Source organism: Podarcis melisellensis (assembly GCF_964234715.1).
Source record: "Podarcis melisellensis genome assembly, chromosome: 7".
Lineage (NCBI taxonomy): Eukaryota > Metazoa > Chordata > Lepidosauria > Squamata > Lacertidae > Podarcis > Podarcis melisellensis.
Window position 1 is genome coordinate 68,017,374 of NC_138539.1, and position 26,637 is coordinate 68,044,010.

At 44.9% G+C, this 26,637-nt stretch overlaps 1 protein-coding gene across 1 annotated transcript in view; it reads right to left on the bottom strand.

The window, feature by feature from the left end:
- CDH6 (cadherin 6) overlaps positions 1-26,637 on the bottom strand; it is a 170,563-nt gene that overhangs the window by 69,776 nt on the left and 74,150 nt on the right. Inside the window, exon 2 of the mRNA XM_081918198.1 lies at positions 17,122-17,480. Within this exon, the coding sequence (XP_081774324.1) occupies positions 17,122-17,349 (228 nt within the window). The 5' untranslated portion in view covers positions 17,350-17,480. The remainder of the gene's footprint in view (positions 1-17,121; positions 17,481-26,637) is intronic.

Below are 26,637 nucleotides of genomic sequence, written 5' to 3' on the forward strand. Positions count from 1 at the left end.
TAGAGGACCTCTTGCATTTTGGTGTGCTACGATCAGGAATTCTATGACTATATTCTATATTATTATTATTATTATTATTATTATTATTATTATTATTTTATTCTTTATATCCCACCCATCTGGCTGAGTTTTCCCAGCCACTTTGGGCGGCTCTCAATCAAGTGTTAAAAGCAATACAGCATTAAATATTTAAAACTTCCCTAAACAGGGCTGCCTTCAGATGTCTTTTAAAAATAGGATAGCTGCTTATTTCCTTCACAGCTGATGGGATGGCGTTCCACAGGGCAGGCGCCACTACCAAGAAGGCCCTCTGTCTGGTTCCCTGTAACCTCACTTCTCGCATTGAGGGAACCGCCAGAAGGCCCTCAGTGCTGGATCTCAGTGTCCGGGCTGAACGATGGGGGTGGAGATGCCCCTTCAGGTATACAGGACTGAGGCTGTTTAGGGCTTTAAAAGTCAGCACCAACACTTCAAATTGTGCTCAGAAATGTACTGGGAGCCAATGCAAATCTCTCAGGACTGGTGTTATTTGGTCCCGGTTTCCACTCCCTGTCACCAGTGTAGCTGCCGTATTCTGGATTAATTGCAGTTTCTGGGTCACCTTCAAAGGTAGCCCCACGTAGAGCACATTGCAGTAGTCCAAGTGGGAGATAACCAAAGCATGCACCACTCTGGCAAGATAGTCCACAGGCAGGTAGGGTCTCAGCCTACGTACCAGATGGAGCTGGTAGACAGCCGCTCTGGACACAGAATTAACCTGCGCCTCCATGGACAGCTGTGAGTCCAAAATAACTCCCAGGCTGCATACCTGCTCCCTCGGGGGCACAGTTATCCCATTCAGGACCAGGGAGTCCCCCACACCTGCCCACCCCCTGTCCCCCCAAAACAGTACTTCTGTCTTGTCAGGATTCAACCTCAATCCATTAGCCGCCATCCAACCTCCAACCGCCTCCAGGCACTCACACAGGACATTCACCACCTTCACTGGTTCTGATTTAAAAGAGAGGTAGAGCTGGGTGTCATCTGCATACTGATGAACACCCAGCCCAAAGCCCCTGATGATCTCTCCCAGTGGCTTCATATAGATATTAAAAAGCATGGGGACGGAACCCTGAGGCACCCCACAAGTGAGAGCCCAGGGGACTGAACACTCATCTGCCAACACCACTTTCTGGACATGGCCCAGGAGAAAGGAGCGGAACCACTGTTATAACAGTGCCCCCAGCTCCCAGCCCCTCTAGACGGTCCAGAAGGATGTTATGGTCAATGGTGTCAAAGACCGCTGAGAGATCCAGCAGAACTAGGAAACAGCTCTCATCTTTGTCCCTAGCCCACTGGAGATCATCAACCAGTGCGACCAAGGCAGTTTCAGTCCCATAGTGAGGCCTGAATCCTGATTGGAAGGGATCCAAATGGTCCACATCCTCCAGGTGTGCTTGGAGTTGTTCAGCAACCACCCGCTCAATCACCTTGCCCAAGAATGGTAGATTTGAGACTGGGCGATAGTTGGCCATATCAAAGGATGCATATAAAACACATGCATAAACTATAGTAACAGAGAGACCAATGAACATCTGTAAACTGGGGCCCAGAGAATAACTTTGGGGTTTTTTAAAAGCCCACCTTGTATAGTGGAGAGCAAGTTGTTGAACCATGAACTGCTCTATGGCTTTGAAGGTCCACAGAAGAGTATGAACAGATCTGTAAGAAGTCTATGGCGAAAACAACGTTCATCCCCATCTGCAACATTTTGAGGTTCCATTGAACTGACTAGATGTATCTCTTAAGTCATACAGGAATATGCATAGGGCCATTCTTTAATCTTATTTAAAGCATTTCAACCATGTTGTTGTATAGTCGTTTAGTTGTGCCCGACTCTTCATGACCCCATGGACCTGAGCACGCCAGGCACTCCTGTCTTCCACTGCCTCCCACAGTTTGGTCAAACTCATGCTGGTAGCTTCAAGAACACTATCCAACCATCTCGTCCTCTTTCATCCCCTTCTCCTTGTACCCTCAATCTTTCTCAACATCAGGGTCTTTTGTAGGGAGTCTTCTCTTCTCATGAGGTGGCCAAATATTGGAGCCTCAGCTTCAGGATCTGTCCTTCCAGTGAGCACTCAGGGCTGATTTCCTTCAGAATGGAGAGGTTTGATCTTCTTGCAGTCCATGGGACTCTCAAGAGTCTCCTCCAGCACCATAATTCAAAAGCAACCATACACTTCAGAAATAAGCATACAAATAAAACAGTGATGTTGCTGGATGGCAACACACATCAGCTCCAGCCAGCATGGCACACAGTCAGGGGTGATGCAAATTCTAATCCAAAAACATCTGGAGGACCACATGTTCACTATCCTTATCTAACGCATCACACACAAGGAGAGAGGAGACACTGGAAGGAAGAAGGTTAAAAAGCAAGCTCAGGCGAATGTTCTTACCTCTTTCCCTCCATTTTTCCCTGTTTATCAGGGACACTGCAAATTTTCTGATACTCATCCCTGACGAATAACTGCCCCTGTTTGTGTGTTCCATTATTTACCTTTCTTATCCTCTAACCCAGATCCCTAGAAATTAAAACTCACCGTGCGTGTGGTGCTAGCGGTGGAAGAAGGGGACGGAGGAGGATTTATGCTAGCACACAAATGCACATGCATGAGCAAAAAAATGCCCCAATTATTTAATATCTCCCATCCCTTTTTCAGACAGCAACTGGTGCTGAATGTGTTTTGAATCCCAGCTGTTCTGTGATACACACAGCCAGATCCATTATGAGATTAAGCATTCTATTAAATGTTCTTTTTCTTTTTTCTAATAAAAAAAGGGAAGCGTTGTGATCAGTTTGCTGACACTTCATACTTCAGAAGCCAGTACAGCAGGGCAGACAATTGCAGAGGAAATGAATATAGTTTACAGGAAGCAGAGAAGTGCCTTCGGCAATGCATGAAGGGGGACCGGGCTCAGGCAGACAACAGGAATAAAACAACCACACAATAGTATTACCAGTTTCATCTGTGAAAAGTTTGAACTCGTGTAGCTGTTGCAAGCATGTAGCCAGATCAGAGCTCATTGCTGACTTCTCTAGGGTTTCATTTTCTTTATCATCCGGTTCTTGGGGGATGACTTCCTCTATATTTCCTTGGTTTGTTCCTGCACTGCTATGTAAGTTTCTTAATATGGATCGATAATAAATACTGCATGACTTATATATTTTCTTTGGCTGCTTTTAAAGGGCAGAACAATGCTCAAAATGTGAATAATTCAGGGTGAATAGAATCTAACATACGTTTGATGTTGATAAATGTGAGTTATTAACATACTGTGTCTGGAGCTTAATAGAAACTATGTATTATATTTGGTGCATTTCATTACATCTGCTGAATCTGAGGTGCCTTGTTGCAAAAATGGGGGTCTGCTGCTTTTTTCTTTTCTTTTGCAAAAAATAAATAAATGTTTACCTTGGAATGCTCTCATTCCTGACTATACTTGCCAGGGACTTTAGATGAAGGCCCGAGATAAGATGATGGAGAGAGATTGTTGTAACAAGATGCTTGTAACTGGATGATAGTTGGTTTAATGAACCCTCCTAGGTTGCCTTGGGGGACCCAAAGAAATGGATCAATAATAAGGAGGCATGTAACTAATTTGAAGGGTTGAGTTTGATGCATCTTACAACTTCTGGTTTCTATATCCCTCATCTCCACATTTGATTTCGGCAGTACAACTGGATGAGCATGAAAAGTTCAGGTTGCCTTTTCAGCTTCCACCAGCCCCCTCCCCTCTCTTCATAGCCACTAACACATCAGCCGCCTGTCATTTCAAAAGTTACCTCTGCATTGTTATGATGGATTGACAGTGCAGTGAGCTTCCATCAATGTCAGTGATCTGAGGAGGGAAGAAAAGGATACAGGAAGTCTAGTGAGTGCATATGTTCGAGGATGGAATAAAGGGTGGTCAGGAAAGGCAAGTGACAGAGTGTAGAATATTAATGATAGAAATAAAAAGAAACAGAATGCCATGTCTTCTCCTTCCTTGCCACCCGGGAAAGAAGGGTAAGAGACTCAGTGTGCCAAAGCGAAAAGGAATACAGTCTGTGAAACAGAAAGGAGTTGTGTGTGTTCATGGGTAGGGGAAGGGAGGAAAGGGACCCTGGAGAGAGGAACAACCTTGCTAATCCTTGCTCTCCTGTTCTTAACTTTTGCTGACAAATGTGCTGCTGAAACAAAATTTCCATCGTGCAGTTGTGCTCCGCTTCCATGGTGGCCTCTCAGTAGTGTCCAGGGGCAACTGACACATTTTGTGTAGCTCTGGGGTTTTTCTCCCCAGATGTGAACAACAGCCTTTCATTCATATAGAACAAAAGAAAGGGGGTGCTTAGGTACAATATTGGGGTTCATGCAGTGGCGGAGGAAGCTGCTCGGGCGCCTGGAGTGTCGTGCCCAGGGACGGGGCGAGCCGCCCATATAGGCGGGGTGAGGAGAGCTACCTATAGGGGTGTGGCACACCGTGGGGTCTCCAGAGTCTGCCTGCCTCCTCCCACTCAGTCGCCCTACAGCTGGGGGGGGAGGCAGTGGGCGGACCATTTGGGCAGGATAGACGCGTGGTTTGGGCGCGCTGCAAGCCCCGTGGTGAGTGCCGCCCATCATTTTGTCACCCCCCCTCACTGGTGACACCTGGGGCGGCCCGCACCCACTGCACCCCCTTCCTGGGTTCATGTATACAACACATACACCCCAATTCTGATCGCGTGCCTGACTGCAAATCTGGCAATCCAAAAGCCACTTACGTGTTATGTTTTCAGCATGGACCTCTTTCCTCCACACTAAACATTAATAAATGACATGTTGACATTTCTATTCCACCTTAAGGAGCAGACGTGTGAAACTGTTACGTGTCACATGTCTGTTTACATTCCAGCACAGCTTGCTGGAAACTTCCATTGTGTATGGCTTTTGCTTTTCCCTGTTCTCTCTGAGACGACGAGAGAGAGAGACATGTTTCTTTGTCCTGATTTATGATTAATAAATCTGTAGTTGTAGTATGCTTCCACAAGCCTCACGCCTATTCTGTGTGCGCAGTTTGCTCTGCTGATACTGTGCCCTGGCTTTGAAGCCCAGGTCACTGATTTACGTCGGAGCAGATGCCGATGGTCTTCACAGTGGAAGGACTGGAAGGAGACGACCCAGATGCATGCCGACAACATGTGTTTCATAAAGGTAAAGGTAAAGGTAAAGGTATCCCTGACCATTAGGTCCAGTCGTGACTGACTCTGGGGTTGCGGCGCTCATCTTGCTTTATTGGCCGAGGGAGCTGGCTTTTGTCCACAGACAGCTTCCGGGTCATGTGGCCAGCATGACTATGCCGCTTCTGGTGAACCAGAGCAGTGCACGGAAACGCCGTTTACCTTCCCGCCGGAGCAGTAACTATTTATCTACTTGCACTTTGACGTGCTTTCGAACTGCTAGGTTGGCAGGAGCTGGGACGGAGGAACGGGCGCTCACCCCGTCACGGGGATTTGAACCGCCAACCTTCTGATCAGCAAGTCCTAGGCTCGGTGGTTTAACCGACAGCGCCACCCGCGTTTCATAGCACATGTTTAAAACGTGTTTCATTTGAGTTTGACTGGGCTGAGACTCCCTGTGGCATTTCCTCATCCAGAGAAAGACATGTTTTCACCTTGCAATGCGCTGGGTGGACCTGAACCAATCAGTTATTGGGAGTCTGGACAGAGAGCATCACATCTGAGTGCAAGAGTCTGGGTGCATGACCTTAGTCCTCCCAGTTACACAGTTCTACACTTCTGCAGTCTGAATGATTGGTTCAGTGAACAGTATCGAGGCAATGGGGCTACAGTATTAACGAGATAAATCCTGTCTATTTTGGCACCTTGTCTTTATTATTGTGATTCCTACACTGCAGTAGGCCTTTATTTTACTGTCCAGGGAAATTTGTTTTCAATGAAACAACAGAGCATATATATATATATTTATACCTGAAGCCCTTTTCCAAAGCGTTTCTTTGATAAAGGAAGGTACCTGCAATCCCTTCAGCATTTCAGAGATGAAAATAAGGGCACTCCTGTGAATGTGGAGCTATGGGGTTGGCCCAACACAATCCAGACTAAAAGTGTACCGCAAGCAGAATACGGAAAATAAAATGCATGGAGTAACTCTAGGTGACTAGAGCAAGTGAGGAATGCTGCCCATTTTTAATAAAGAAAGGGGGGGTCATCTTTTTGTGAGAGAGCTACATGCCCAAGGCCATGTAAAAAGACAAAAGCACACAAGACCTGGAAGGGAATCCACATACACAAAATGTATCCTTGTACTCCACAGTTGGTGAATCCAGGTGAAAATTCCTCCTCCACATCGAACAGATGCTAGCATCCAGGCAGAAAACAGAATGCCATCTGCAAAGGGGAAGGGGATCCTACTTGAATATATGAAAGACTCTGGTGAAACAAAGCATATGGCTCTCGATGTGAGCCAAGCCACCTACCTCAGGGAATAAGAAGAAATCATTTGAACCTCTCCCATTCATCTGAAAATGATTTCCCAAACTCAACTATATACATTGTTATAATCTGTATCCCAACTGCAAAGCACAATCCATGCATTGAAGCCCACGCAGAATACAAATTCTCATCCCTTTACCACAGGTTTTTAGAGTCTCGATCAATTTGCACATACTTAAGACACTTTCCATAAAAATAAATAAATCAGATGCTCCCCCCGCCCTGGTTCTCCTCCCTGTCCTCCTCCAACAAGTAGAATTCCATTATTTTATACGTATATCACTCTTCATTTGCAGATCTCAGGCACTGGCGGAGGAAGAGGACTGTGTGCGGAGTGCACCGCCCCCAGCAGCGCGATCCTGGTGGGGTGCCATCACGGCTGCCCCCCGCCCGCACTGAGCACCACGCCCCTGGGATGCATGCCAACCCTGCCTTGCCTGCTCTCCGCCCTCCGGTGCCACAGCATGAAGCTCCAGCACTGATCTCAGGGCAGTTCATAATAATAATAATAATAATAATAATAATAATAATAATAATAATAATTTGTTATTTATACCCCACCCATCCGGCTGGGTTTCCCCAGCCACTCTGGGCGGCTTCCAACAGAATATTAAAATACAATAATCTATTAACAGGTGTCTTCTAAAAGTCTGGTAGTTGTTTTTCTCTTTGACATCTGAACTCCCGGCTTCCCTGCACAGATGCCAACCTGATACAGCCTTTCCTTTTGCTTTTCATAATCCCAAAACAGCTGCGGGGACAGCCCAATCCAAGGGCGAGATCCTGCCACATTCCTCATTTCTCTAACTGACTACTCAATCTGCTAATCAGAAGAGTCGCCACCTGCCGCCCCCCTCTAGGTTTTTGAGGTTTTAGGAATTTGCTGTAAGGCTTAGTTTCAAAGCAGCTAAGCACAACCTGCTGATCTCCCCCCCCCCCCATGCATTTAGCACCTGAGTTTTCTAACCTAAGGCCCGGGGGCCAGACGTGGCCCGCGCTGCCATTAGGACGCTACGCCCCCGCTGCTCCGAGAACCAAAGTCCCCAGCACCGCCGCTGCCAGGGACAACCCATTCACTCCATAAGACACACATACATTTCCCCTTACTTTTTAGGAGGAAAAAAAGTGCATCTTATGGAGTGAAAAATACGGTATATTTCTCGGCAAAAGTCATCATTGCCAGGGTTTATGAAGGCACTATTTGAAAATACTGCTAACACCAAACAAATCAGCTGAGAAACAGGACTGTGTAGTACTATTTTAAAGAGATGTTTGCACATTGTTCCTTTGCCACTTCAGCTTCTCAGACAGCGAGAATTGAATAGGAGTCAAAGCACATTTAATTGCGTGTGTGCTCATGAACTTCCTTGGCCCTACTACAGGAGAGTCTTGACTTCTAATTCTTGTTTCCATCTGACAGCATTTTATAGCCAGCATATAAACTTCCGCCTCCTTTTTTCACATTTCAGCGCATCTTCGTTCAAGATTTACGGCGTACAATAATACTGAAAAACATTATCCCTTTAAAGGGGAGGGGGAGAGAGAGAGTCTGATTCAAGTATTTACATTTTATTTTCTGTTCTGAGATCCTGCCAAATGTCATATTCTTTGAATCAGAAGAAAAGATACCTTCAGGTTAAAATGCTACCATGCCCATCAATCACTCTGGTGAGCGGCTACAGCACATAAGCTGCTATAAATAATTCCAGCTCAGCTTCTAGCTGATAAAAGATTGTGGGCTCCTACTTTTGTAGATACTAGTTAAGATTTCACTGGCTGATGTCTTACTAGGTTCGTTGGGATACAACAAAGAATGACACCTGATTGTTCATCGTTTAGCCCAGTTTGCACATCACAGTAAACTGTGGCTTACTGGGACGGTGTGAAAGTGTGGACTCTCAGAGATAAGTTTGTATCTGCTTGGCTTCTCACTGGTCAGTTTGGCTCATCAGAACCTAGACCCTCTTCACTAACCCTGAGCTGTCAACTCGAGAGTACGTGAGGTTGGTTGGGGATACCGCAGTCTATAACCCACTATGGGATAAAACCAGCATCAACTTGGGCAGCAGCCATTGCTGATACCTGCTTTGCACTTACCTTTTAGAATCATAGAATTGTGGAGTCGGAAGGGATAATGAGTATCATCTAGTCCAACCCCCTGCAAAACCATGGAGTCATCAGCACTATACTCGAACCAAACTGAGCTACCCAGGCTGCATTTTTCTCTTTGTGCTCCAGTGAGAGCTGGGTGACTTTCTGGCACTATTTAAATTTGCTATTTGTCTCTGACAGTGGTGTTGCCCTGTCACTGCATCCCAGTGGGGACTGACATTTTAATTTTCACTAGGCCTGAAGAAATAGTCATCAGAGCTGCCTGCCATTGACAGGCAATCCCACCGTGGCGGGGGGTGGGTGGTGGGTGGGCACAAACTGGAAGGTGGCACCAGAGGGCATATTGCATATTGCCACACAAAGCTGGCTTCATCTCTGGATGAAATATGCCTCTTAGACAAAGATCACATACCAACATTATATAAATCAGCATCATCTATCCACACAAACCCATTGTCACTCATAGCTCCCACCATTTAGTGATGCATTAAAAACTTATTTGTGTTGACTCTGCTATAATCAATGAGACATTTGCATACGGCACCCCTATTCTAACACTTCAGCCACTTCCAATAACGCGTGTGCTTGTCTTTCATGCCCCATGGCTCATTGTTCAATTACAAGGATGTGAGTTGCTCTGACACCCAAGAAGGCTAGTTGTGAAGTGCTTGTGGCCATGGAATCAATGACATTTATATACCATGTGTCCATCCATACTTTGCAAAACAGAGTGCCATTCACACTTAAATAAATAACTTCATAAAAATAACTTCAGGGCCTATCACATTTCTTTGATCAGACTCAGATCCTAGTATCCATCTTTGAGCTAAGAGACTTCCTCTACAGTTTATGGAATGAAGACCTAAGTACACACTTTAGGTCTTCCAAGGGACAGGCGTTGGCGCATTGGGAAGAACTGTGTACACAGTTAGAACACTGCTTTCTGATTTTCCAGGTCCTACCTCCATTGATCCAAGTCACAAATGGGAAAGATCACACTGGCATGTCCATCATGATGATGGCTACATCACATTATTCAAATGTGAGTATGCTCCATTGCAGAATGAACACTGCTAACACACACACACAGTTATGAATAATAGGCCTGCAGTACCTTTGCTTGTGTAGATTGCAAAGCTAATGGCTGAAGTGGCCAAGAAAATGGCTCTTAATGGGAACTAATGACCAAGAGAGAGCAGAATTTCCCAGAAATGTGAATATCATTGGAGCCAGGGTTTGTGGGGGGACAGAATACTTCCCCTGTGCCCACAAAGAATGATTCTCTCTGTTTGTGTAAAAAAATAAAATAAATAAGAACAGAAACAGGAGGTGGGATAGCAAGGTAGAAAAAAAAAATAAAAAAAATTGAGATAGAGAGACGCAGCTAGCTAAACGACGGCGTTTACCTTTTTTGGGTGCTGGTGTGTCTCTGGGGATCTGATAGGAGGCAGAGGATTTGCTTGGGAGGGGTGTTAACTGTGTGCCTCTCCACCTGTGCTCAATTTGTATATTTGTAAACAAACCCAAATATTACAGGAACACCATATAAATCACACACATGGTGATATGCATGGGCTGAGATAAAGTGGAAGATAAGCCAAGTTGACAAGGTACAAATGTAAGATAACAGGACTGTACAGACCTATCCTATTAGCTGATGGAGAAAGCACAGGTGCGATGCACAATCCGAATGTCTGCAGGAACATCAGAGCATGAAGCAAACAATTCCTGCCGTGCAACAGAACTGTCATTATTTCAATATTCTGCATTTTAGTGATGCACTGTTACTAACAATCAAGGCAGGCGTCAGCACCTGACATCCTCAGGCAGCTGCAGGGGACCCAAGCACTGCAGCATATCCCACAGCTCTGATGCTCTGTAGGCATTCAGATACCTACCCAAAGGTCTCCTTTCTGGTTCTCCAATAGGCGCTGGTTGGCTCAGAGTGTCCACCTAAATTTCTTACAATCATTCTGTCACTTTATCCAGGATGAGAGAAAGGGCTGGGAATTTAATTTCCCACCATGCCTGCAAAGACAGTCATCAGAGCTGCTTACTACTAACAGACAATTGCATCAGGGTGTCCACTGAGTGAAGGGGGAATTCTGTGGATGGCCCACTGGAACCTGGAGCCAGCCCGGTTAACAATCAAGAGACAAGCATTGAAACCCTGCTCCAAAATGTACCTCTTGTTTGCTTATTCCATGGCTATTTGCAGCCATGGTAGGAACAAGCAAACCAACATGGAATAAGCAACCAAGAGGTACATTTTGGGCAGGGTTTCAATGCGTTGCCTCTTGATTGTTAACTGGGCAGGCTCCCCATCCAACACTGTGCTGTGAAGACTCAACTATCAGGGACTGGCTGGATGAAGAGTAGGGGTGGTTGTCTCCATCCCAGGAACCCCCTGGGGATGGCACAGAAACAGGAGACTTGGACCCAGGGCAGTGGTGGTGGGATTCCAGCCACACCTCAGAGGATGGTACAAGCTGGGAAAGACTGGAAGCAGGGAGCATGAGGGATGATGAGGTGTCCAGTTCGGATGCAGGTTCCAACAGAGAAGACAGAGGGGAACCGTACAGGGCTTCTCCTTGTCTTCCTGAACACTTCTCTGCCAGCAGATCGCAGGCTCCACTAATTCCCAGATCATGGAGACCATTGCATGGTGGCAAACGACACACCAGGCAGGCAGAGAGGGAAATGCCTGCAGCAAGTGACTACAGGGGTGGAGTTCTGATGGAGAAGGCAAAAAAGGAGGGGTCACATGTCAGTCAAGCAACTTCTCTATTCAGAGGGGTTTGCCTTGCCGAGCCTCCTTGTTTTGTTTCCCCTTCCTTCTTTAATAAAGAAACTAACTGCTTGCTTAGTGATGTATGGAAGTGAGAGCTGGACCATAAAGAAGGCTGATCGCCGAAGAATCGATGCTTTTGAATTATGGTGCTGGAGGAGACTCTTGAGAGTCCCATGGACTACAAGAAGATCAAACCTATCCATTCTGAAGGAAATCAGCCCTGAGTGCTCAGTGGAAGGACAGATCGGGAAGCTGAGGCTCCAATACTTTGGCCACCTCATGAGAAGAGAAGACTCCCTGGAAAAGACCCTGATGTTGGGAAAGATGGAGGACACAAGGAGAAGGGGACGACAGAGGGCGAGATGGTTGGATAGTGTTCTCGAAGCTACCAGCATGAGTTTGGCCAAACTGCGGGACGCAGTGGAAGACAGGAGTGCCTAGCGTGCTCTGGTCCATGGGGTCACGAAGAGTCGGACACGACTAAACAACTAAACAACAACAACAAACTGCTCGCTAGCTTCACGTTTCTTGCTCTCTCTGGCCTGCGGGCGACCTGACAGGCCCTGCGACATCAACACTGGGAAATAAAGATGGTGTGGCATTGCCTTGGCGATGGGGAGCCACCCCCTGTCTTCCCAGCAGCTCACAGCGCCGACCAAGAAGCTAGGCATTGAGGCAATGCAAGCCTGTCCTATCTTCTCTTGGATACACACTGCTACCCCAAAGAATTGGCAAAAAGGCAGTCCCTCTTCACAGTTTGTGAGAAGTGCTACCACATTAGGGTGGATGTTTCAGCTTAGTGGTGATAAATGTGACTGCTCCCAAGCAGATCTGCTTCCAGCTTCCATTTCTGAGTCTGTGGGTCATTCTGGGAAATATGGTTGCAAATTCCAGAATACTGTTTCAGACTGCAGGAGTTAGGCAGCAGTTCCAGCACTTGACTCTTACTTTCTCAACCTGCTCATCTCTGTGTCAAATCCATCCATGGCCAAGCAGCTGATTGGCAAGCATGGGAAGAGGCCATCTACTCTGAGGGAAAGAGTCATAGCCCCAGTGGAGAAAGATCACACTCTATGCACCGCAGGTCAAGAAGCAGCCCCAGAGATTGAAGATGTTTCATCCACAAAGTCTAAGAGGTTAGCTTGAATCAAAAACTGCTCAGATCAAACAAGCGGTGTTTGATCTGAAAAAGGACACTGTGTTCTTTCTGCTTATAGATGTCCTCCCCGATAGTTACAGAACCAGAACTAAAATGGCCTTTTGTTAGAATCCACAATTGCTATAGTGGAGCTGTGTAAGGAGTCCTCTCTGAAAGTGAGCCCCCATTCTGCTTAATCTTTTACATGTATGGCATGAAACGAAAAATGGCAGATCTAGGGTCCTCTCTCACCCTCTCCTCTCTGTTATATCTAAGGCCTTTTCTTCATTCTGTATAATGCATTTGTAAACATGCATATATTAAAAATACCAATAGAAAGACAACAATCCAGCACTCCACTTTTGTTCAGTATTAGGAGCAACAGATACAGAACTAGGTTAAGCTCCCTAAAATAATGTTGGCTAGATTTGGGGAAACATCTTAGATCAGCAAGATGGTAAGCTGCTACCATTGCCAGAGTATGCAAAGTGTTAGGATATTTGCATACAGGGTATGGATGACTAACTCTAAGTCCATTAAGTTCACCAAGAGTGTTGAGTACAATCATAAGTGGGGGGGAAATGTGGGAATTTTCCAGAGTTACCCAGATAAGGATGAAGGTGATGTGAAAAAGGCAGATGATGTTGAGGAAGCTGAGGATGAGGATGATGAAGATCAGAGTTCGGATTCCAGTTCAGTTGGTGGCGCTGCTGCTGGTGTCAGCGACAGTGATGACACAGCAGACTACAAGAGTGCAAAGGCCTCAGTCAGACCATCTGATGTGTCTGACAATGAACTGGAAGAACCACTGTTCACCATTGGTCACTTTTCTCCTAAGAAGGAGAAGATGAGTCCAGAAGACTTGTGTCTGGTTCGCAGGTCTGAAAGGGCGACCAAAGGCAGACTGATCCATGTGTGTTTGTCAAGGAGGAGGGGCAAAACAAACTGTATTGTTTATGTTTTGTTGATGATCTTCTGATGTTTTGGAAGAATCAGGCTTTTTACCAAAGCACCCTAGCTCAACTGAAGGAGCACTTTGACATGAAGGATCTTGGTGAGGTATCCAACTATCTTTCTCTGCAGGTGGAGAGGGACCAAGCAGGTAATTTTCTGGTACACCAAACACAGAAAATTGCTGATGTATTAACCAGGTTAAATTTGGTTGATGCAAACCCAGCAGACACACCGATGGTGACCAGGTTACCAGGATACCAAAATGCTGAAGCATTTTCTGACACTACGCTGTACAGATGCATTCTAGGCAAGTTGAATTTCATTGCTAGATGCTCAAGACCTGACATTGCTGTAAGCACTAACCTGCTTAGCAGACATGCTAACAATCCTACTGTTCAGGATTGGAAAGCTCTGAAGCGCATAGCCCGCTATTTGAAAGGGACTATGCACTACAGGCTGAGGTTCACCAATCAGAAGACTGGAGGTCTTGAAATCTTTGCAGATGCAAGTTTTGGAAGTGACACCATGGATGGTACAAGCACTTCTGGAGTATGCTACATGTACAACCACTGTCTGTTTGACTGGTTGTGCAAGAAGCAGACGACAGTGAGCCTAAGTTCCTGTGAAGCAGAACTCAATGCTCTGTCATTTTCACTCATGGATTGTGAATGGTTGATGCAACTGTTTAAGGACATCGGGGTTTCTGTGAAATGTCCAATACAAGTGTATCAAGACAATAGATCCTGTTTGGCTTTGCTGAACTCAGAGAGTTGCAAGCAAAGAACCAAGTACTTGCAGATTAAGCTACATCGTGCAAGAGAGTGTCTTCAAAAAGGACTGATTCAGGTGTCCTACATGGCAGGAAATGAAATTCCTGCTGATCTGTTGTTTAAGGTTGTTAACAGGGAACAACTAAAGGTTTACGTACAGAGGTTGCAATTGGGTTGAACCACAGGTACTACAGGTTACACGGAAAGGGGGAGGATGTTAGGATATTTCCGTTCCACCTTAAAAGGGAGCAGGCTATTGTGAGTCACAGAGTCTGCGTATTTCCTGTTCTCAGGATGTTTATGTTTGCTAATGCTTTTGTTTTCCTTCTCTGCGCCAGAACACGCTAGCAGGCAGTCACGTTTGTTCTTTGTTCTGACCAACGCTGAATAAACATCCTAAATGATACCCTCCTGAGTGCATCCTTTGCTGTGTGAATTCTGCTGATAGAGTGTGCATCAGCCCAGGAATGTGGCAATCTGTTTCTGAGGCTTGGTGTCGCTAATCGCTGATACTGTATCTACGGGAGATCGATGGACGTCCAGAGTCGACGTGGAGGCAGTGGTGGCCTTTGGCAGTATCCCAACTGTACTTTTTTTGAATGGGGGTGGGGGACACTTTGGATCCAGGAGCCAAGAAGCCCCTAGGCTGCACTATAAAGTATGACAGCATAGAAATTCTAATTTCATGGAATCAAATTACATTCCCCTGATCTATTTGTTCCAAACTTGCGCACTGAACTGGATTCTGCTATGTGATGCTCCCAAACTGAGATGAAAGCTGTGATATATCAAGCTAACAAGCCCCGATGTAAGAATCAGTGTGACATGGCATTCTTTTTGCTGTTAAGGACTTTGCAATATCTTAAGCTAAGCATGATCACCCCAGTCCAAAGCCTAACACAGAACCTTCCAAACTTTTCATGTTGGTGACACACTTTTTAGACATGCATCATTTCGTGACACAGTCATTCAGGTTTACTAGCAAACCAGAGGTTAAACTAACCCCTTTCCAGCGTTCGTGCTACACACTGTCAACACACTGACTAATGTGTTGTGACACACAGCTTGGAAAGCTCTGGCCTAACATGTATATTGCAATGTGCACGTTGGGTTGCTGTCTCCATGTGCTTCTCCATTCATTCCAACTGAGAGAGCAGATTTACTTCTGCAATAGAGCCCCCACCCCCTTTATCCATAGTTAATCATTAAATGAAGAGACTTAGTAAAGATCTAGGGCACACAAACAAACAAAAACAAACAAACAAACAAACACATGGCTGTATGTAAAGAGCTGAGGATTACTGGAGTGCGGCAGGTGTGCCATGATAAACTGAGACTAAGTTCACATGAAGTTATTCACCTACCAAAAAATCTGAGTTTTGTTCACCTTACTTGCCACTCTGAGGAGCGTAGAGGGTGGCCAGGCATCTTTAAAGAGCAGAGAAAGAAACAGAATGAATGTGTGCTTTGTGATACTTTGCACATCACACTTTTTGAAACCTTCCTTGTAAACGTTTTTATATAGCAGAGCAGGGTGTATATCTAAGAAATAATACAAGCCTGCACACCCAGCGTAAGAAGCTTAAGCAGTTTGAATGTTCTCCTCAACTTTGAACAGAAGTGTTTGAGGTGGCTCACAAAAAAAAAAGTAACTTCCCCACCTTGTGATAATATGCCTGGTTGCCTGGAGACAATTTGTACTCGCCTCAGGTGAGCTTAGCACAAGCAACTAGAGGGATATCAGTTGCACAGCTCTATTTTTTTTAAAAAAATAATAATAACGTTATTATAAAAGCATATATATACAGGTTCATGGAAAAATGGGTATTTTGGGGTAATGCTTTAGTGTTGTGGACAGGAGTCCAATAGAACTGGGGTGAACTTAGCCAATGATCACACCCAAAGGAACAAACAGCTTATTCATCATTACATGTGAAGAATGCATGATCATGATTGCTGTAGGCTACATACATATAACATTGAACAGAGACATGAGTTTCAACAGAAAACCTTGCGGTCAGTCTCAGGGAGCAATTCCCAGAGTCCTTTGTCGCTGCCCCCTTCCTTCTAGGTCTTACCACTTTTAAACTGAGGAACAGTCTGAAACATGTGACCCAACACAGTCTGACAAGAGGGGATAATAAATCACGCACAGCATTGTGTTACTCAGCATTTTAACAGAACACAAATACTTCCCAATACTAATACAGGAGCTCTTAATAGGAAACCAAGGCAGTTCAACAAAGAGTGTGCTGGAGAACATGAGGACCAAGTCTCAAATCATGTCAGTTTATATGCAACCCTCTTGTAATCTGTGACTAAGCACACACCTCAGCAATTCCTGGCTTTTCAACCAAGCCTCTTAATATTTATGACCTTAAATATATTTGCTGATGAACCTTGGAGTGAGGGAAAATAAAACATCAAATATTAAATCTCCAAATCTCTGAACAGTATCTATTAAAATGCCTTCTTGAAGCCAGATTCTGGGAATTGCCTAAATTAATGGTATCTCTGTTGCAATTAAGGGACAAATGTTGATTTTGTACTTAATTGCCATTGGTTTTCTTTATGCAGCAAAATGGTTTCCCTTGTTAAAGACATACAAAAGAATCTAACTGCGGATGATAGCCTGAACATATTTGGTTACAAAAGTAAGGCCACTTTCCCCTTCCATTTCCTGTGCTGGTAGCTCAGGTACTGAAGTACACACCCCCTGGCATTCTCCTGCCATGACCATAAAGCAGCAGTCTTTGGAATGGAATTGGCATCCCATTTTGTCTCATCAATCCAGAGAGACTTCTGAAAACTGTAGAGTACGAGGTGCTGAAAAACAGCTTACCTTGCCAACGTATTGATAGTCAGAGCCCGTATACTCCTCTAGAAGAAAGAACTGATTCCACATCCAGCTTCTTTTGGAGCGATTAAGTTCTTTCCTGTTGTTTCTAGATAGATCCAAAATCTTTGGGTTTTCTGGAAAGCCACTAGTCCTTTTGGATAAGGGGGTGGAAGAACTTTGGTAGGGATGACCAACCCAGAAGAGGAGCCAGAAGCAATGATAAGTTCTCATTGTGGCAGTACAAAGCAAGACTGAGGCGGCGATTTGTCTCTTCACCTTAATGCGAACTAGTTTCCTGTGCTGAAGACAGTCTCATTCCCCCTTTGCTTCTTAATGCTCTTTGCTTGGGTCTCTGTGGAGCTCTGAAATGAAAAAGAAATGACAATTTATCATGCATTTGCAGGGCTACTTAGCATTCTATGTGACAGCAAATATGACAAAAAACGAGGACGTAATTGCCACAAAAAGAATCCTGTGAGGCTCTCCTCCGTTCTTAAACGTTACAAGTAGCCTTTTAGATAAACTGAAGGCAATATCTCTGTTGAGTGGGAGGAATAAAACGCATTTAATTTTGCTCCTTATTCCACTTAACTTAAAAAAATAAACCCTAGTTTGGACAGCTTCGTTTGACTTTGTGGTGATTCCATTTGTAGAATAGCAAGGAAAGATGTTTTCAGCTGGTAGTAAAGGATACACTAAGGGCTATGAACCCTGCTCACATTGCTTGCCAACTCTGTCTATCCTCCCATCTGCCAACACTCTGCCCCCCATCCCGCCCCCTCAGTTGGGGAAGACAGAAGAATATGAACCCTGCTCTCAACCGATGGGTCAAAGATTTAAACCTAGATACGTTGCAACTTCCAGGTCATGGGGATTTGGCTTGGGTTATCACCATGTGCATTTCATTGAATTTATCAAATATGCTGTGAGATTGTAGTGTGTTTTACATGTTCATATATCATGGTTTTGGATGGTGACAAAAGTATTTTGGGTCAGCAAAGGCCCATCTTCTATGCATCTTTAATCCATTCTAGATAGAGCAGACTGTTTTGTTTTTTTGTTTTTTTTTTAGGATTTGGGATATAGGTGCAATGTCAAAAATGGCATATTGCTCATTAAGGTTAGCTTTGGTTTATGCCTGTTTAAGAATCAATGTGCTACTGCATGCTGCTCAGTTGATCCTGGCTGGCGAAACAAACTATGGGTCTTGGCTTAGCATTATGGGTGAACGGAGCTGGCTTGTTCCTCCAAACAAAGTATGTGCATATGTCAAAGTTTGTTCTTGGCTTAGAACTCACCATTTGTTGGAGACAGAAACAAATGCTGGCTCACACGTAATGCTAAGCCAAACCTCACGGTATGTTTCTCTCCTCTCCAGGCATCGGAGAGCAAAGGAGGAGAAATTTATTGCTTGCCACAGCTTATCAAGATGTGTGAACCAGGACCATACATATGAATCCCAGTACAATTATTTCAGCAGCAGCATAACATGATGTTGATTTTCTGTTCCAGTGAACAGTCAAGCTGCTGCATGTTCTGTATCCCAAAATCCTCCACTGGGAAGGAGAAGAACAGCTTCTTCTACATGAAGCACAGGGGCAGCTCAGTTAAGTCTTGCCTTAGGTTTAGTACCTCTGCTGTATAGGAGAAAAGTGTGTACTGATGATAATCACAATGATAGTAGTAATAGCAATAATGCTTCTCGTTTGAACTGTGGTTGGTTGGGGAGGAGAGACAGAGCATGTATACCCTGATGAGCATGTATGGAAATGACCTTCCCTTTCAGCTCAAATGATCTTGTTCCTCTCCGATGTTGAGCTCCAAAAAAGGCCCCACAACAAAATAATTCTGCAAGTTAGAAACCAGCTGTGGACAAAACCACCTAAGCCCATCACAGTATCGGTTTTTCTTTTCTTTTCAAACTTTTTGGAGGAGGCAAAAATAAAGGTGATGATGGAGAGATAAATTAATAAACATTCATGTGGTGCTTTAAACAACAAAAAGCTAAGCAGTCTGCCTGAAGAACAGGGCAGGAGGGAGGGCAAACTGATAGCCAAAGGAGATTTCAGTGTGCTGACATGTACGTCCATGCCTCAAATCATAAAGCCAGGAGGAAGCTGAGCTCACGCTGCATTAGAAGAAATTTGCTGTGAGCCCTTGTTTAATATCACATTTGTCTTCACCCTTAACAAAACATTTCACAAGTTACCAGCTATATTTCTTTGTTTTATGAGGAGGAAATTCCTCCAAAACCAAAACAAACCACACTTGAGGTCTAGCTATCAGACAGTTTGGGGGGCGGGTTGTTTAAAAAGTGAAAAATCCTATTATTTTGTTATGTCAAATTTGTTGAAGAAAGGCAACGGATGCTCTTTAATTCCAACATGCTCAGACTATCCCTCATCCTGAAGCACATGGATGAGACTTTCACAGAAAAGAAAAATACAATGCTGCTATAATTGTGGGGACTGGCAAGTAAGGATATAATGAATCCATAAATCTCATTATCTGCTGGGTCGGGGAACTGACCAGATACGTGCACATAAACATGGTTGCTACCAAATTATGCTGGTCAAGAGAAAGACATGGGACAGCAGCACCCTCAAGCCAACTCTGCATTTTCCCCTTTTCTCGTTCCCCTAATTCCATTAACATGAGAAAATGAGCAGAAATTATCGCTAGTAATATTGAGTGTTTACAAAGGACCCTTGCATGCACAAAGAGCTTAATATATATTTTATCAGGCTGCAAACTTAGAACAGGTAGGCAGTGTTGTTATCCCCTTACTAAAGAAAGTTATCAGAGCAGGAAGTTGTGGATCCAGGGGGAAGTGTTTTCCTCTTCCTGCAAATTTTAATATGAAGATCTCCATTTGTTACTATGCATAGAATAAAGTACTGGCAACTTTTTTATTGCTTGTTTAGGACTATTAATTCTGTATTCAACTAAATATACTCTTAATATTTAAAGATAAGTACAGTTGTACCTTGGATCCCAAACGCCTTGCGAGTCAAACGTTTTGGCTCCTGAACACTGCAAACCCAGAATTGAGTCTTCTGGTTTGCGAACATTCTTTGGAACCCGAACGTCTGACGCGACTTCCATGGCTTCCGATTGGCTGCAGGAGCTTCCTACAGCCAATTGCAAAGCCACACTTTGGTTTCCGAACCTTTTGGAAGTCAAACGGACTTCTGGAACAGATTCCGTTCTACTTCCAAGGTACGACTAATAGAACAGAAGAAGGTATGAGCTGTAGAGGGAAGTGAGGGGCAGATGGGGCTTGTCAACTTGAGAAGGTAGCCCATCAAGGAGAAGGAAAACTGATCCTAAACCTCTGCTGCCTTGTGGCTATGCTTACCCATGAGAAAGGGTTCAGGAGCAAACCCTGAGGAAAAACCCACACCTGCTACCTTGCCATCTTTAGGAGAGCAAAAGGCTAAGGAGTAAACCTAACACAAATCTGGAGTCCCTAAGACTGCTGGATGGTGTTTTGTACACCTCCTTCTGGCAAGTCCTGCAGCCCAGCTGGGGTCAAAAGTATTGCTCTATTGTCCTTTGGACCACATCAGTAAGGGCGAGAGGGTGTGTGTCTTGTCATATAGGTAGCCCAGGACCTCCATATGCACTGCCCAGGCCTGCGCCCCGGGGAGGTCACTTCAGTGCTACTAACACAGCAAAAACAACACAGGAGGCAACAGTTACCTTTGGAGAATCACTGCAGGTGTTGTGGTTCTCCCATGGTTTGACTTTAGCCATGGAGGTGCACTCCATTGTCCCTTGAGGCAGACGGATGCCAAAACAACAACAACAAAATATTACTCAATAATTTACTTAAAAGAAGAAGCGTGTGGGACTGTGAGCCCATTTTCCCTTGTGCCCAACACATGCCCTTTGGGCTTGGTGGCTACACAGCTTGTGGCTGCCTGCCACACCCCTCCTAGCAGCTATTAGACCTTGCCTGTCCTGCTGCTGCCTCTATGGGGGACAGCAGGGATGTTTCTACGTCAAATTGATGAAGGGGTGGCTACTTGAAGAAATAATGCCCTTTTATATCTCGAAGGAAAGTGAAGAAAAGTTTGACAGATTACAAAGTTGAAAGCAAACTGACTTTCATCCATTTATGAGATGCCAGAATCTATTCAATAGACATTTCTCCCGAAATATGTCCCGAACAAACCAGAGGGCAATGAGAGCCCGAAAGAGTTCGTGACGCTCTATAACCATACAATGTGGATGCTGTGTTACACGTATGGTGCTCTTTTGCATTCTTTTTTCAGAGCAAATGGAGGAACGAAAAAGAAATATATAAAAAAAATTGACGGCGTATATTTCCAAATCAGGGAGTTGTACAAATATGTCCTCAAACCCGTGAATGTTCAGAATGTCAAAAATTACCTGCAATGTGGCTATTTATTAGATGGATGGGGACTGCAGGGACAATTCCCCAGTGCTGAGAACTAAACTGGCCCACACCAGTCATTGGGCACGTAAACTGAGAAAATAAGCACTACGCCGTTAAGCAGGCGGAGCTGAACAAGGTGGGATGAATGGAGGGGTGGGCAATGTACAACTGACACATTCTGGGGTCACGCACCTGTCGCCAGGTAACTTCCGCTATCCCGTGGGATGGTTTTTTGATATGCTCCACTTAAACCTGCATGGTGCAGTTGTTACGGGAACAGACCTGTCGGCCTCGCAGGATGTTAAAAACTCCCCCCCCCCCTTTTACCAGCAGGTTCCTTTCTCTCTTTTAAAAAAAATATAACCTCCTCTTTTGGCAGCACGCTTTGGTGAACTGCATAAAGAGCCCGGCTGCGGAGCGTGAATTCCACAGGTGAGTTAATTAGTGCCACGATCGTTTGCAGCCCTGGCGAGCTGCCAGGGAACAGTGTGCCTGCCATTATGTTTGCTCGGAGTGCAGATGTAAAGTGACTGATGACGGGATAGTTCTCGCTCCTGTGCTCCCGGCTCCTTCTTATTGGTGAGGATGGGTTTGTTGGTATGGAGCAGAGCATATGAGCCGACCTATTATTCCGTCGTTAGTACAGGCTGGTTGTATCACTGGAGCATGGTGGCGGGGAGAGGGGAGGGGGGAGGCATCAGATAGTGGAAATCGCTCCGTCCCGACTATCTCCATCATTCCTTTTCTTTTCATTACCCCCTCGGATGAAACCTGCGGCGAGTCATTATCCCTGCTCTAGATTCCTTCAGTCATGCTGGGGTGGGGGAAAGCCAAGTAAGATGGAGAGGCTGGGCATTTAAAGAAACAGCTCTTGAAATGTCAATTGCCAGGAAACAATTACTCCTGCGGCAGGCGGTTGAGGAGGGGCTTTTCCCCCCTGCACTTCAAATTTGCTATTTTTCACAGCTTTGATGTCACAAGGGAGGTTTTTATAGCAGCTCGGGTTGAAATATGGCTTGCGAGGATGATATCGCAGCTGTTAAACACAGCTTTTTAATGTCTCCCCAGCTGTAATATGCTGCAGATAACCATAGCGGGGGACCTAATCCTGAAAGATGTTACCTAACTCGGCTCTCTGCGGTTTGCACACCACGAGCTCTGCACATCCAAGCATCTATATAAACGAGGCCTTATGTGTGGAATAGCGCACATCCATTTGATTCTACTTTCATTCCTCCTTAGGTCAACACCAAATGGAATGGGGGGTTTTTGTAGTTGGTTCTGGAAAATACAATATGATGGAACAACTTCATAATTCCTGACCATTTTGTTTCTCAGGTGAGAAGGAAAATGGAGCACTGGAGGGTGCATAGCTGTCAACCTTCCCTTTTTTTGTGGGAAATTCCCTTATTCCAACGCCGTTTCCCGCTGCTATCCCGGATTGTTAGATATCCCGTAGACTGTCCCCAGGACAGGTGAGGCTGCTGATCCCTTATTTTCGAGGCTGCTGATCCCTAATTTTCAAATCTGAAAGTTGACAGCTAAGGGAGGGTAACATGTGATATATTTGGAATTGGGTGATTCAAAAGAAGGCACTTTTTCAACTGCATGACAAGCTACATTTGCCAAAGTTCCCTATTCTGCATGGCTCCCTGGCACCTTGATTTCCTGGGTGCCTGGTTGCCCTAGGGAGGGAACTGGACAGTGGGATTCCAAATTGGTGCCTAGATGGTGGAATAATTTTCCACCCAACGCAAGGCAGATGTCATAGAATCATACCCTTGTAAAGTTGGAAGGGACCCCAACGATCATCTAGTCCTGCAGGAATATGCAGCCGTCCCATCCATACGGGGATCAAACCTGGAATGTTGGCATTTATCAGAATCACACTCAAACTAACTGAGCTACCCTGAAGGGTTCTTGTTTCCTCCTGAAAGTCATGGATACCAAGTTGCTGAGAACTGTTGGGTTCCTATCGGTTGTTAACGGCACTTACTGAATTCGTTCGGTTTTCAATTGGCTGTTTTTGTCGTCTTGGCACTGGTGCATTGTAAAGTGCCTTGGGATTTTTAACATCAGGTGGTATAATAATAATGTTATAAATAAATAAATAAATAAATAAATAAATGGGCCACCGCTTGGCAACAACACATTGCCCATTTAGATGTCTTAGTTCAAGCCACAGACACTGAACTGCCTCTCTTGGGATGACCTAAATGTAACATAAAGATAAAGGTAAAGGGACCCCTGACCATTAGGTCCAGTCATGGCCAACTATGGGGTTGCGGCGCTCATCTCGCTTTACAGGCCAAGGAAGCTGGCGTACAGCTTCTGGGTCATGTGGCCAGCATGACTAAGCCGCTTCTGGCAAACCAGAGCAGCACACGGAAACGCCGTTTACCTTCCTGCTGGAGTGGTACCTATTTATCTACTTTTACTTTGACATGCTTTCGAACTGCTACGTTGGCAGGAGCAGGGACTGAGCAACGGGAGCTCACCCCGTTGCGGGGATTCAAACCGCTGACCTTCTGATTGGCAAGTCCTAGGCTCTGTGGTTTAAACCACAGTGCTACCCGCGTTCCTAAATGTAACATATGAACCCCCATAGGAGTTCTAGATGAGGGGCCCAATTTCTTTGAAGCGTTCCATATCGCTGAAAGAGAAAATGGAGACAGGGTGAAGGCTACTAGCTATATAGCCAATGAGTACAAATGAGTTTCCAAATACTGTTTTCATATGCGCTATGGAGGACAATTTGAGTAATTTTTATGTTTCACTTGCTGGTGATACATAGCACTGCAGAGCCATCCATAATGAACTAGGTTTAAAATAGTAAACGAGCATCTCCAAGAAGGCTTTACAAATTATGTCCCTCACAAGCAGATACATAGAAGCCTTTCTCTATTTTCTGGGCTGTGAATTAGATCTTAAACTGTCCCCCCCCCCCGCTCCTGTGGAACACCCCTTCCTAAATAATAGCCACACATACAAAGGAAAGGGTGGGAGTGAAACAGTGAATTGGTGTTCAGTCATTTTCAACATTAGCAAGGGAAGTTAACCTGTTTGGGGATAAAAGGCAGATATATCATCTAAATTGAATGCAATTACTTCAAAAAAAGAAAAAGAAAGAGGCATTTTATTCTTCTTTTCAAACATCTTTCTTCGCTCAGTAAGGGTCAACCAACAGTGACAAAAGGAAAAAATTATCTCAAGCAAATAAATGTTGTGGGTTTTTAAAAAAAATTAAGAAAGAGAAAGTCGGGAAGCTGCCTGTGGAAGCTATATTGCGCAGCAGTTCCCAAACGCCATTCCCTGCAAAGGACCACATGAAAATTGCTAATGGTCTTGGCAGACCACTTATGGGTTTTGGGACTCTTGTACCAACTGCAATTCCACAGAATTCAGATCGCAATAAAACAACATATAAGGTAAAAATAAAATAAAAGAAGCAACAAAATTCAATCGAAATGAATAAGAATATTCAACGTGAATATTCAGCTCTCTTCCTTGAACACAAATCCACAGGTGTGCTGTGGACCACCTGAATTAACCCCATGGACCACAGGCCACAGTTTGCAAACCACTGGTGTACCTTTCTTGGATGTTAATAAGAAAGAGGTGAAGATATTTCTGCCAGGGATGCTTCAGGCATATTTTATACCAGGCAAAAGATTCACTACCCTGGGCAAACAGCATTGCAGTTCAGCCATATTAGGTGAATGACTTCTGCCTTCAAATGGAGAGCTCTTTCAACTAGAAGATTATTTTCCAGCAATATATAGAGGACTGCCACTAACAGGACACATGGCTACTAACATCAAGGCTTGCATGACCTTGATGCATACACCAGTGTGGTGTAGTGGTTAAGAGCAGTAGACTCGTAATCTGGTGAACCGGGTTTGCGTCTCTGCTCCTCCACATGCAGCTGCTGGGTGACCTTGGGCTAGACAGACTTCTCTGAAGTCTCTCAGCCTCACTCACCTCACAGAGTGTTTATTGTGGGGGAGGAAGGGAAAGGAGAATGTTAGCCGCTTTGAGACTCCTTAAAGGTAAAGGGACCCCTGACCATTAGGTCCAGTTGTGGCCGACTCTGGGGTTGCGGTGCTCATCTCGCTTTAATTGGCCAAGGGAGCCAGCGTACAGCTTCCGGGTCATGTGGCCAGCATCACTAAGCCGCTTCTGGCGAACCAGAGCAGCGCACGGAAATGCCGTTTTCCTCCCCGCCGGAGCGGTACTTATTTATCTACTTGCACTTTGACGTGCTTTTGAACTGCTAGGTTGGCAGGAGCAGGGACCGAGCAACGGGAGCTCACCCCATCGCAGGGATTCGAACTGCTGACCTTCTGATCAGCAAGTCCTAGGCTTTGTGGTTTAACCCACAGCACCACCCGTGTCCCATTGAGACTCCTTAGGGTGCTGATAAAGCAGGATATCAAATCCAAACTCCTTCTCCTCCTCCTCCTCTTCTTCTTCTTCTGCAAACTTAAGACTTTCTCCCCACAACCCACAAAAATGACAGATTGAGCGTAGTGCAGAGTACGACCACCAACTCCTTCTTGATCACCCTGGTGGTGCATTCCAGGCTTTAATTTCGAATTCTTCAGTTAAACAAAAGGCACATTCTTTTAAAATGCCAGGTACCATTTTTAGACAAGGATTTCCAGCAATAGCAAAGCAGGGGGGGAAAAAAGAATGATTAAAAAGCCTGATGAGATCTGGAACAATAAATAGGTTGACAACTTGTCTTTCAGATCTTCCCCCTCCCATAAAATCCATTCTTACATGGGGGAAATGCATACGTCAGTTATCTGTCTCATTTTCATCCCACTCACCAAACAAAGCTAATAAGATTTCCCTTGTAAGTTACACACTGGCAGCGACTGCAAATCTCTTCACATTTGATAATAACACTGCTACATTTAAGTAGATTTGCTGTTCTTAAACTTGACGCCAGCCTCAACCTCTCAAGCTTACTTTAGCCTGGGAGTTTCTACTGCAGCTCCTTTTTCACATTACTATGAGCTCATTCAATAAATCCTGAAGCCCCTGAAATTGTAAAAGGCAGCATTAATGAGCTTCAACGTTTCTCTAACATGAATTGGCCCACCTTATAAGAG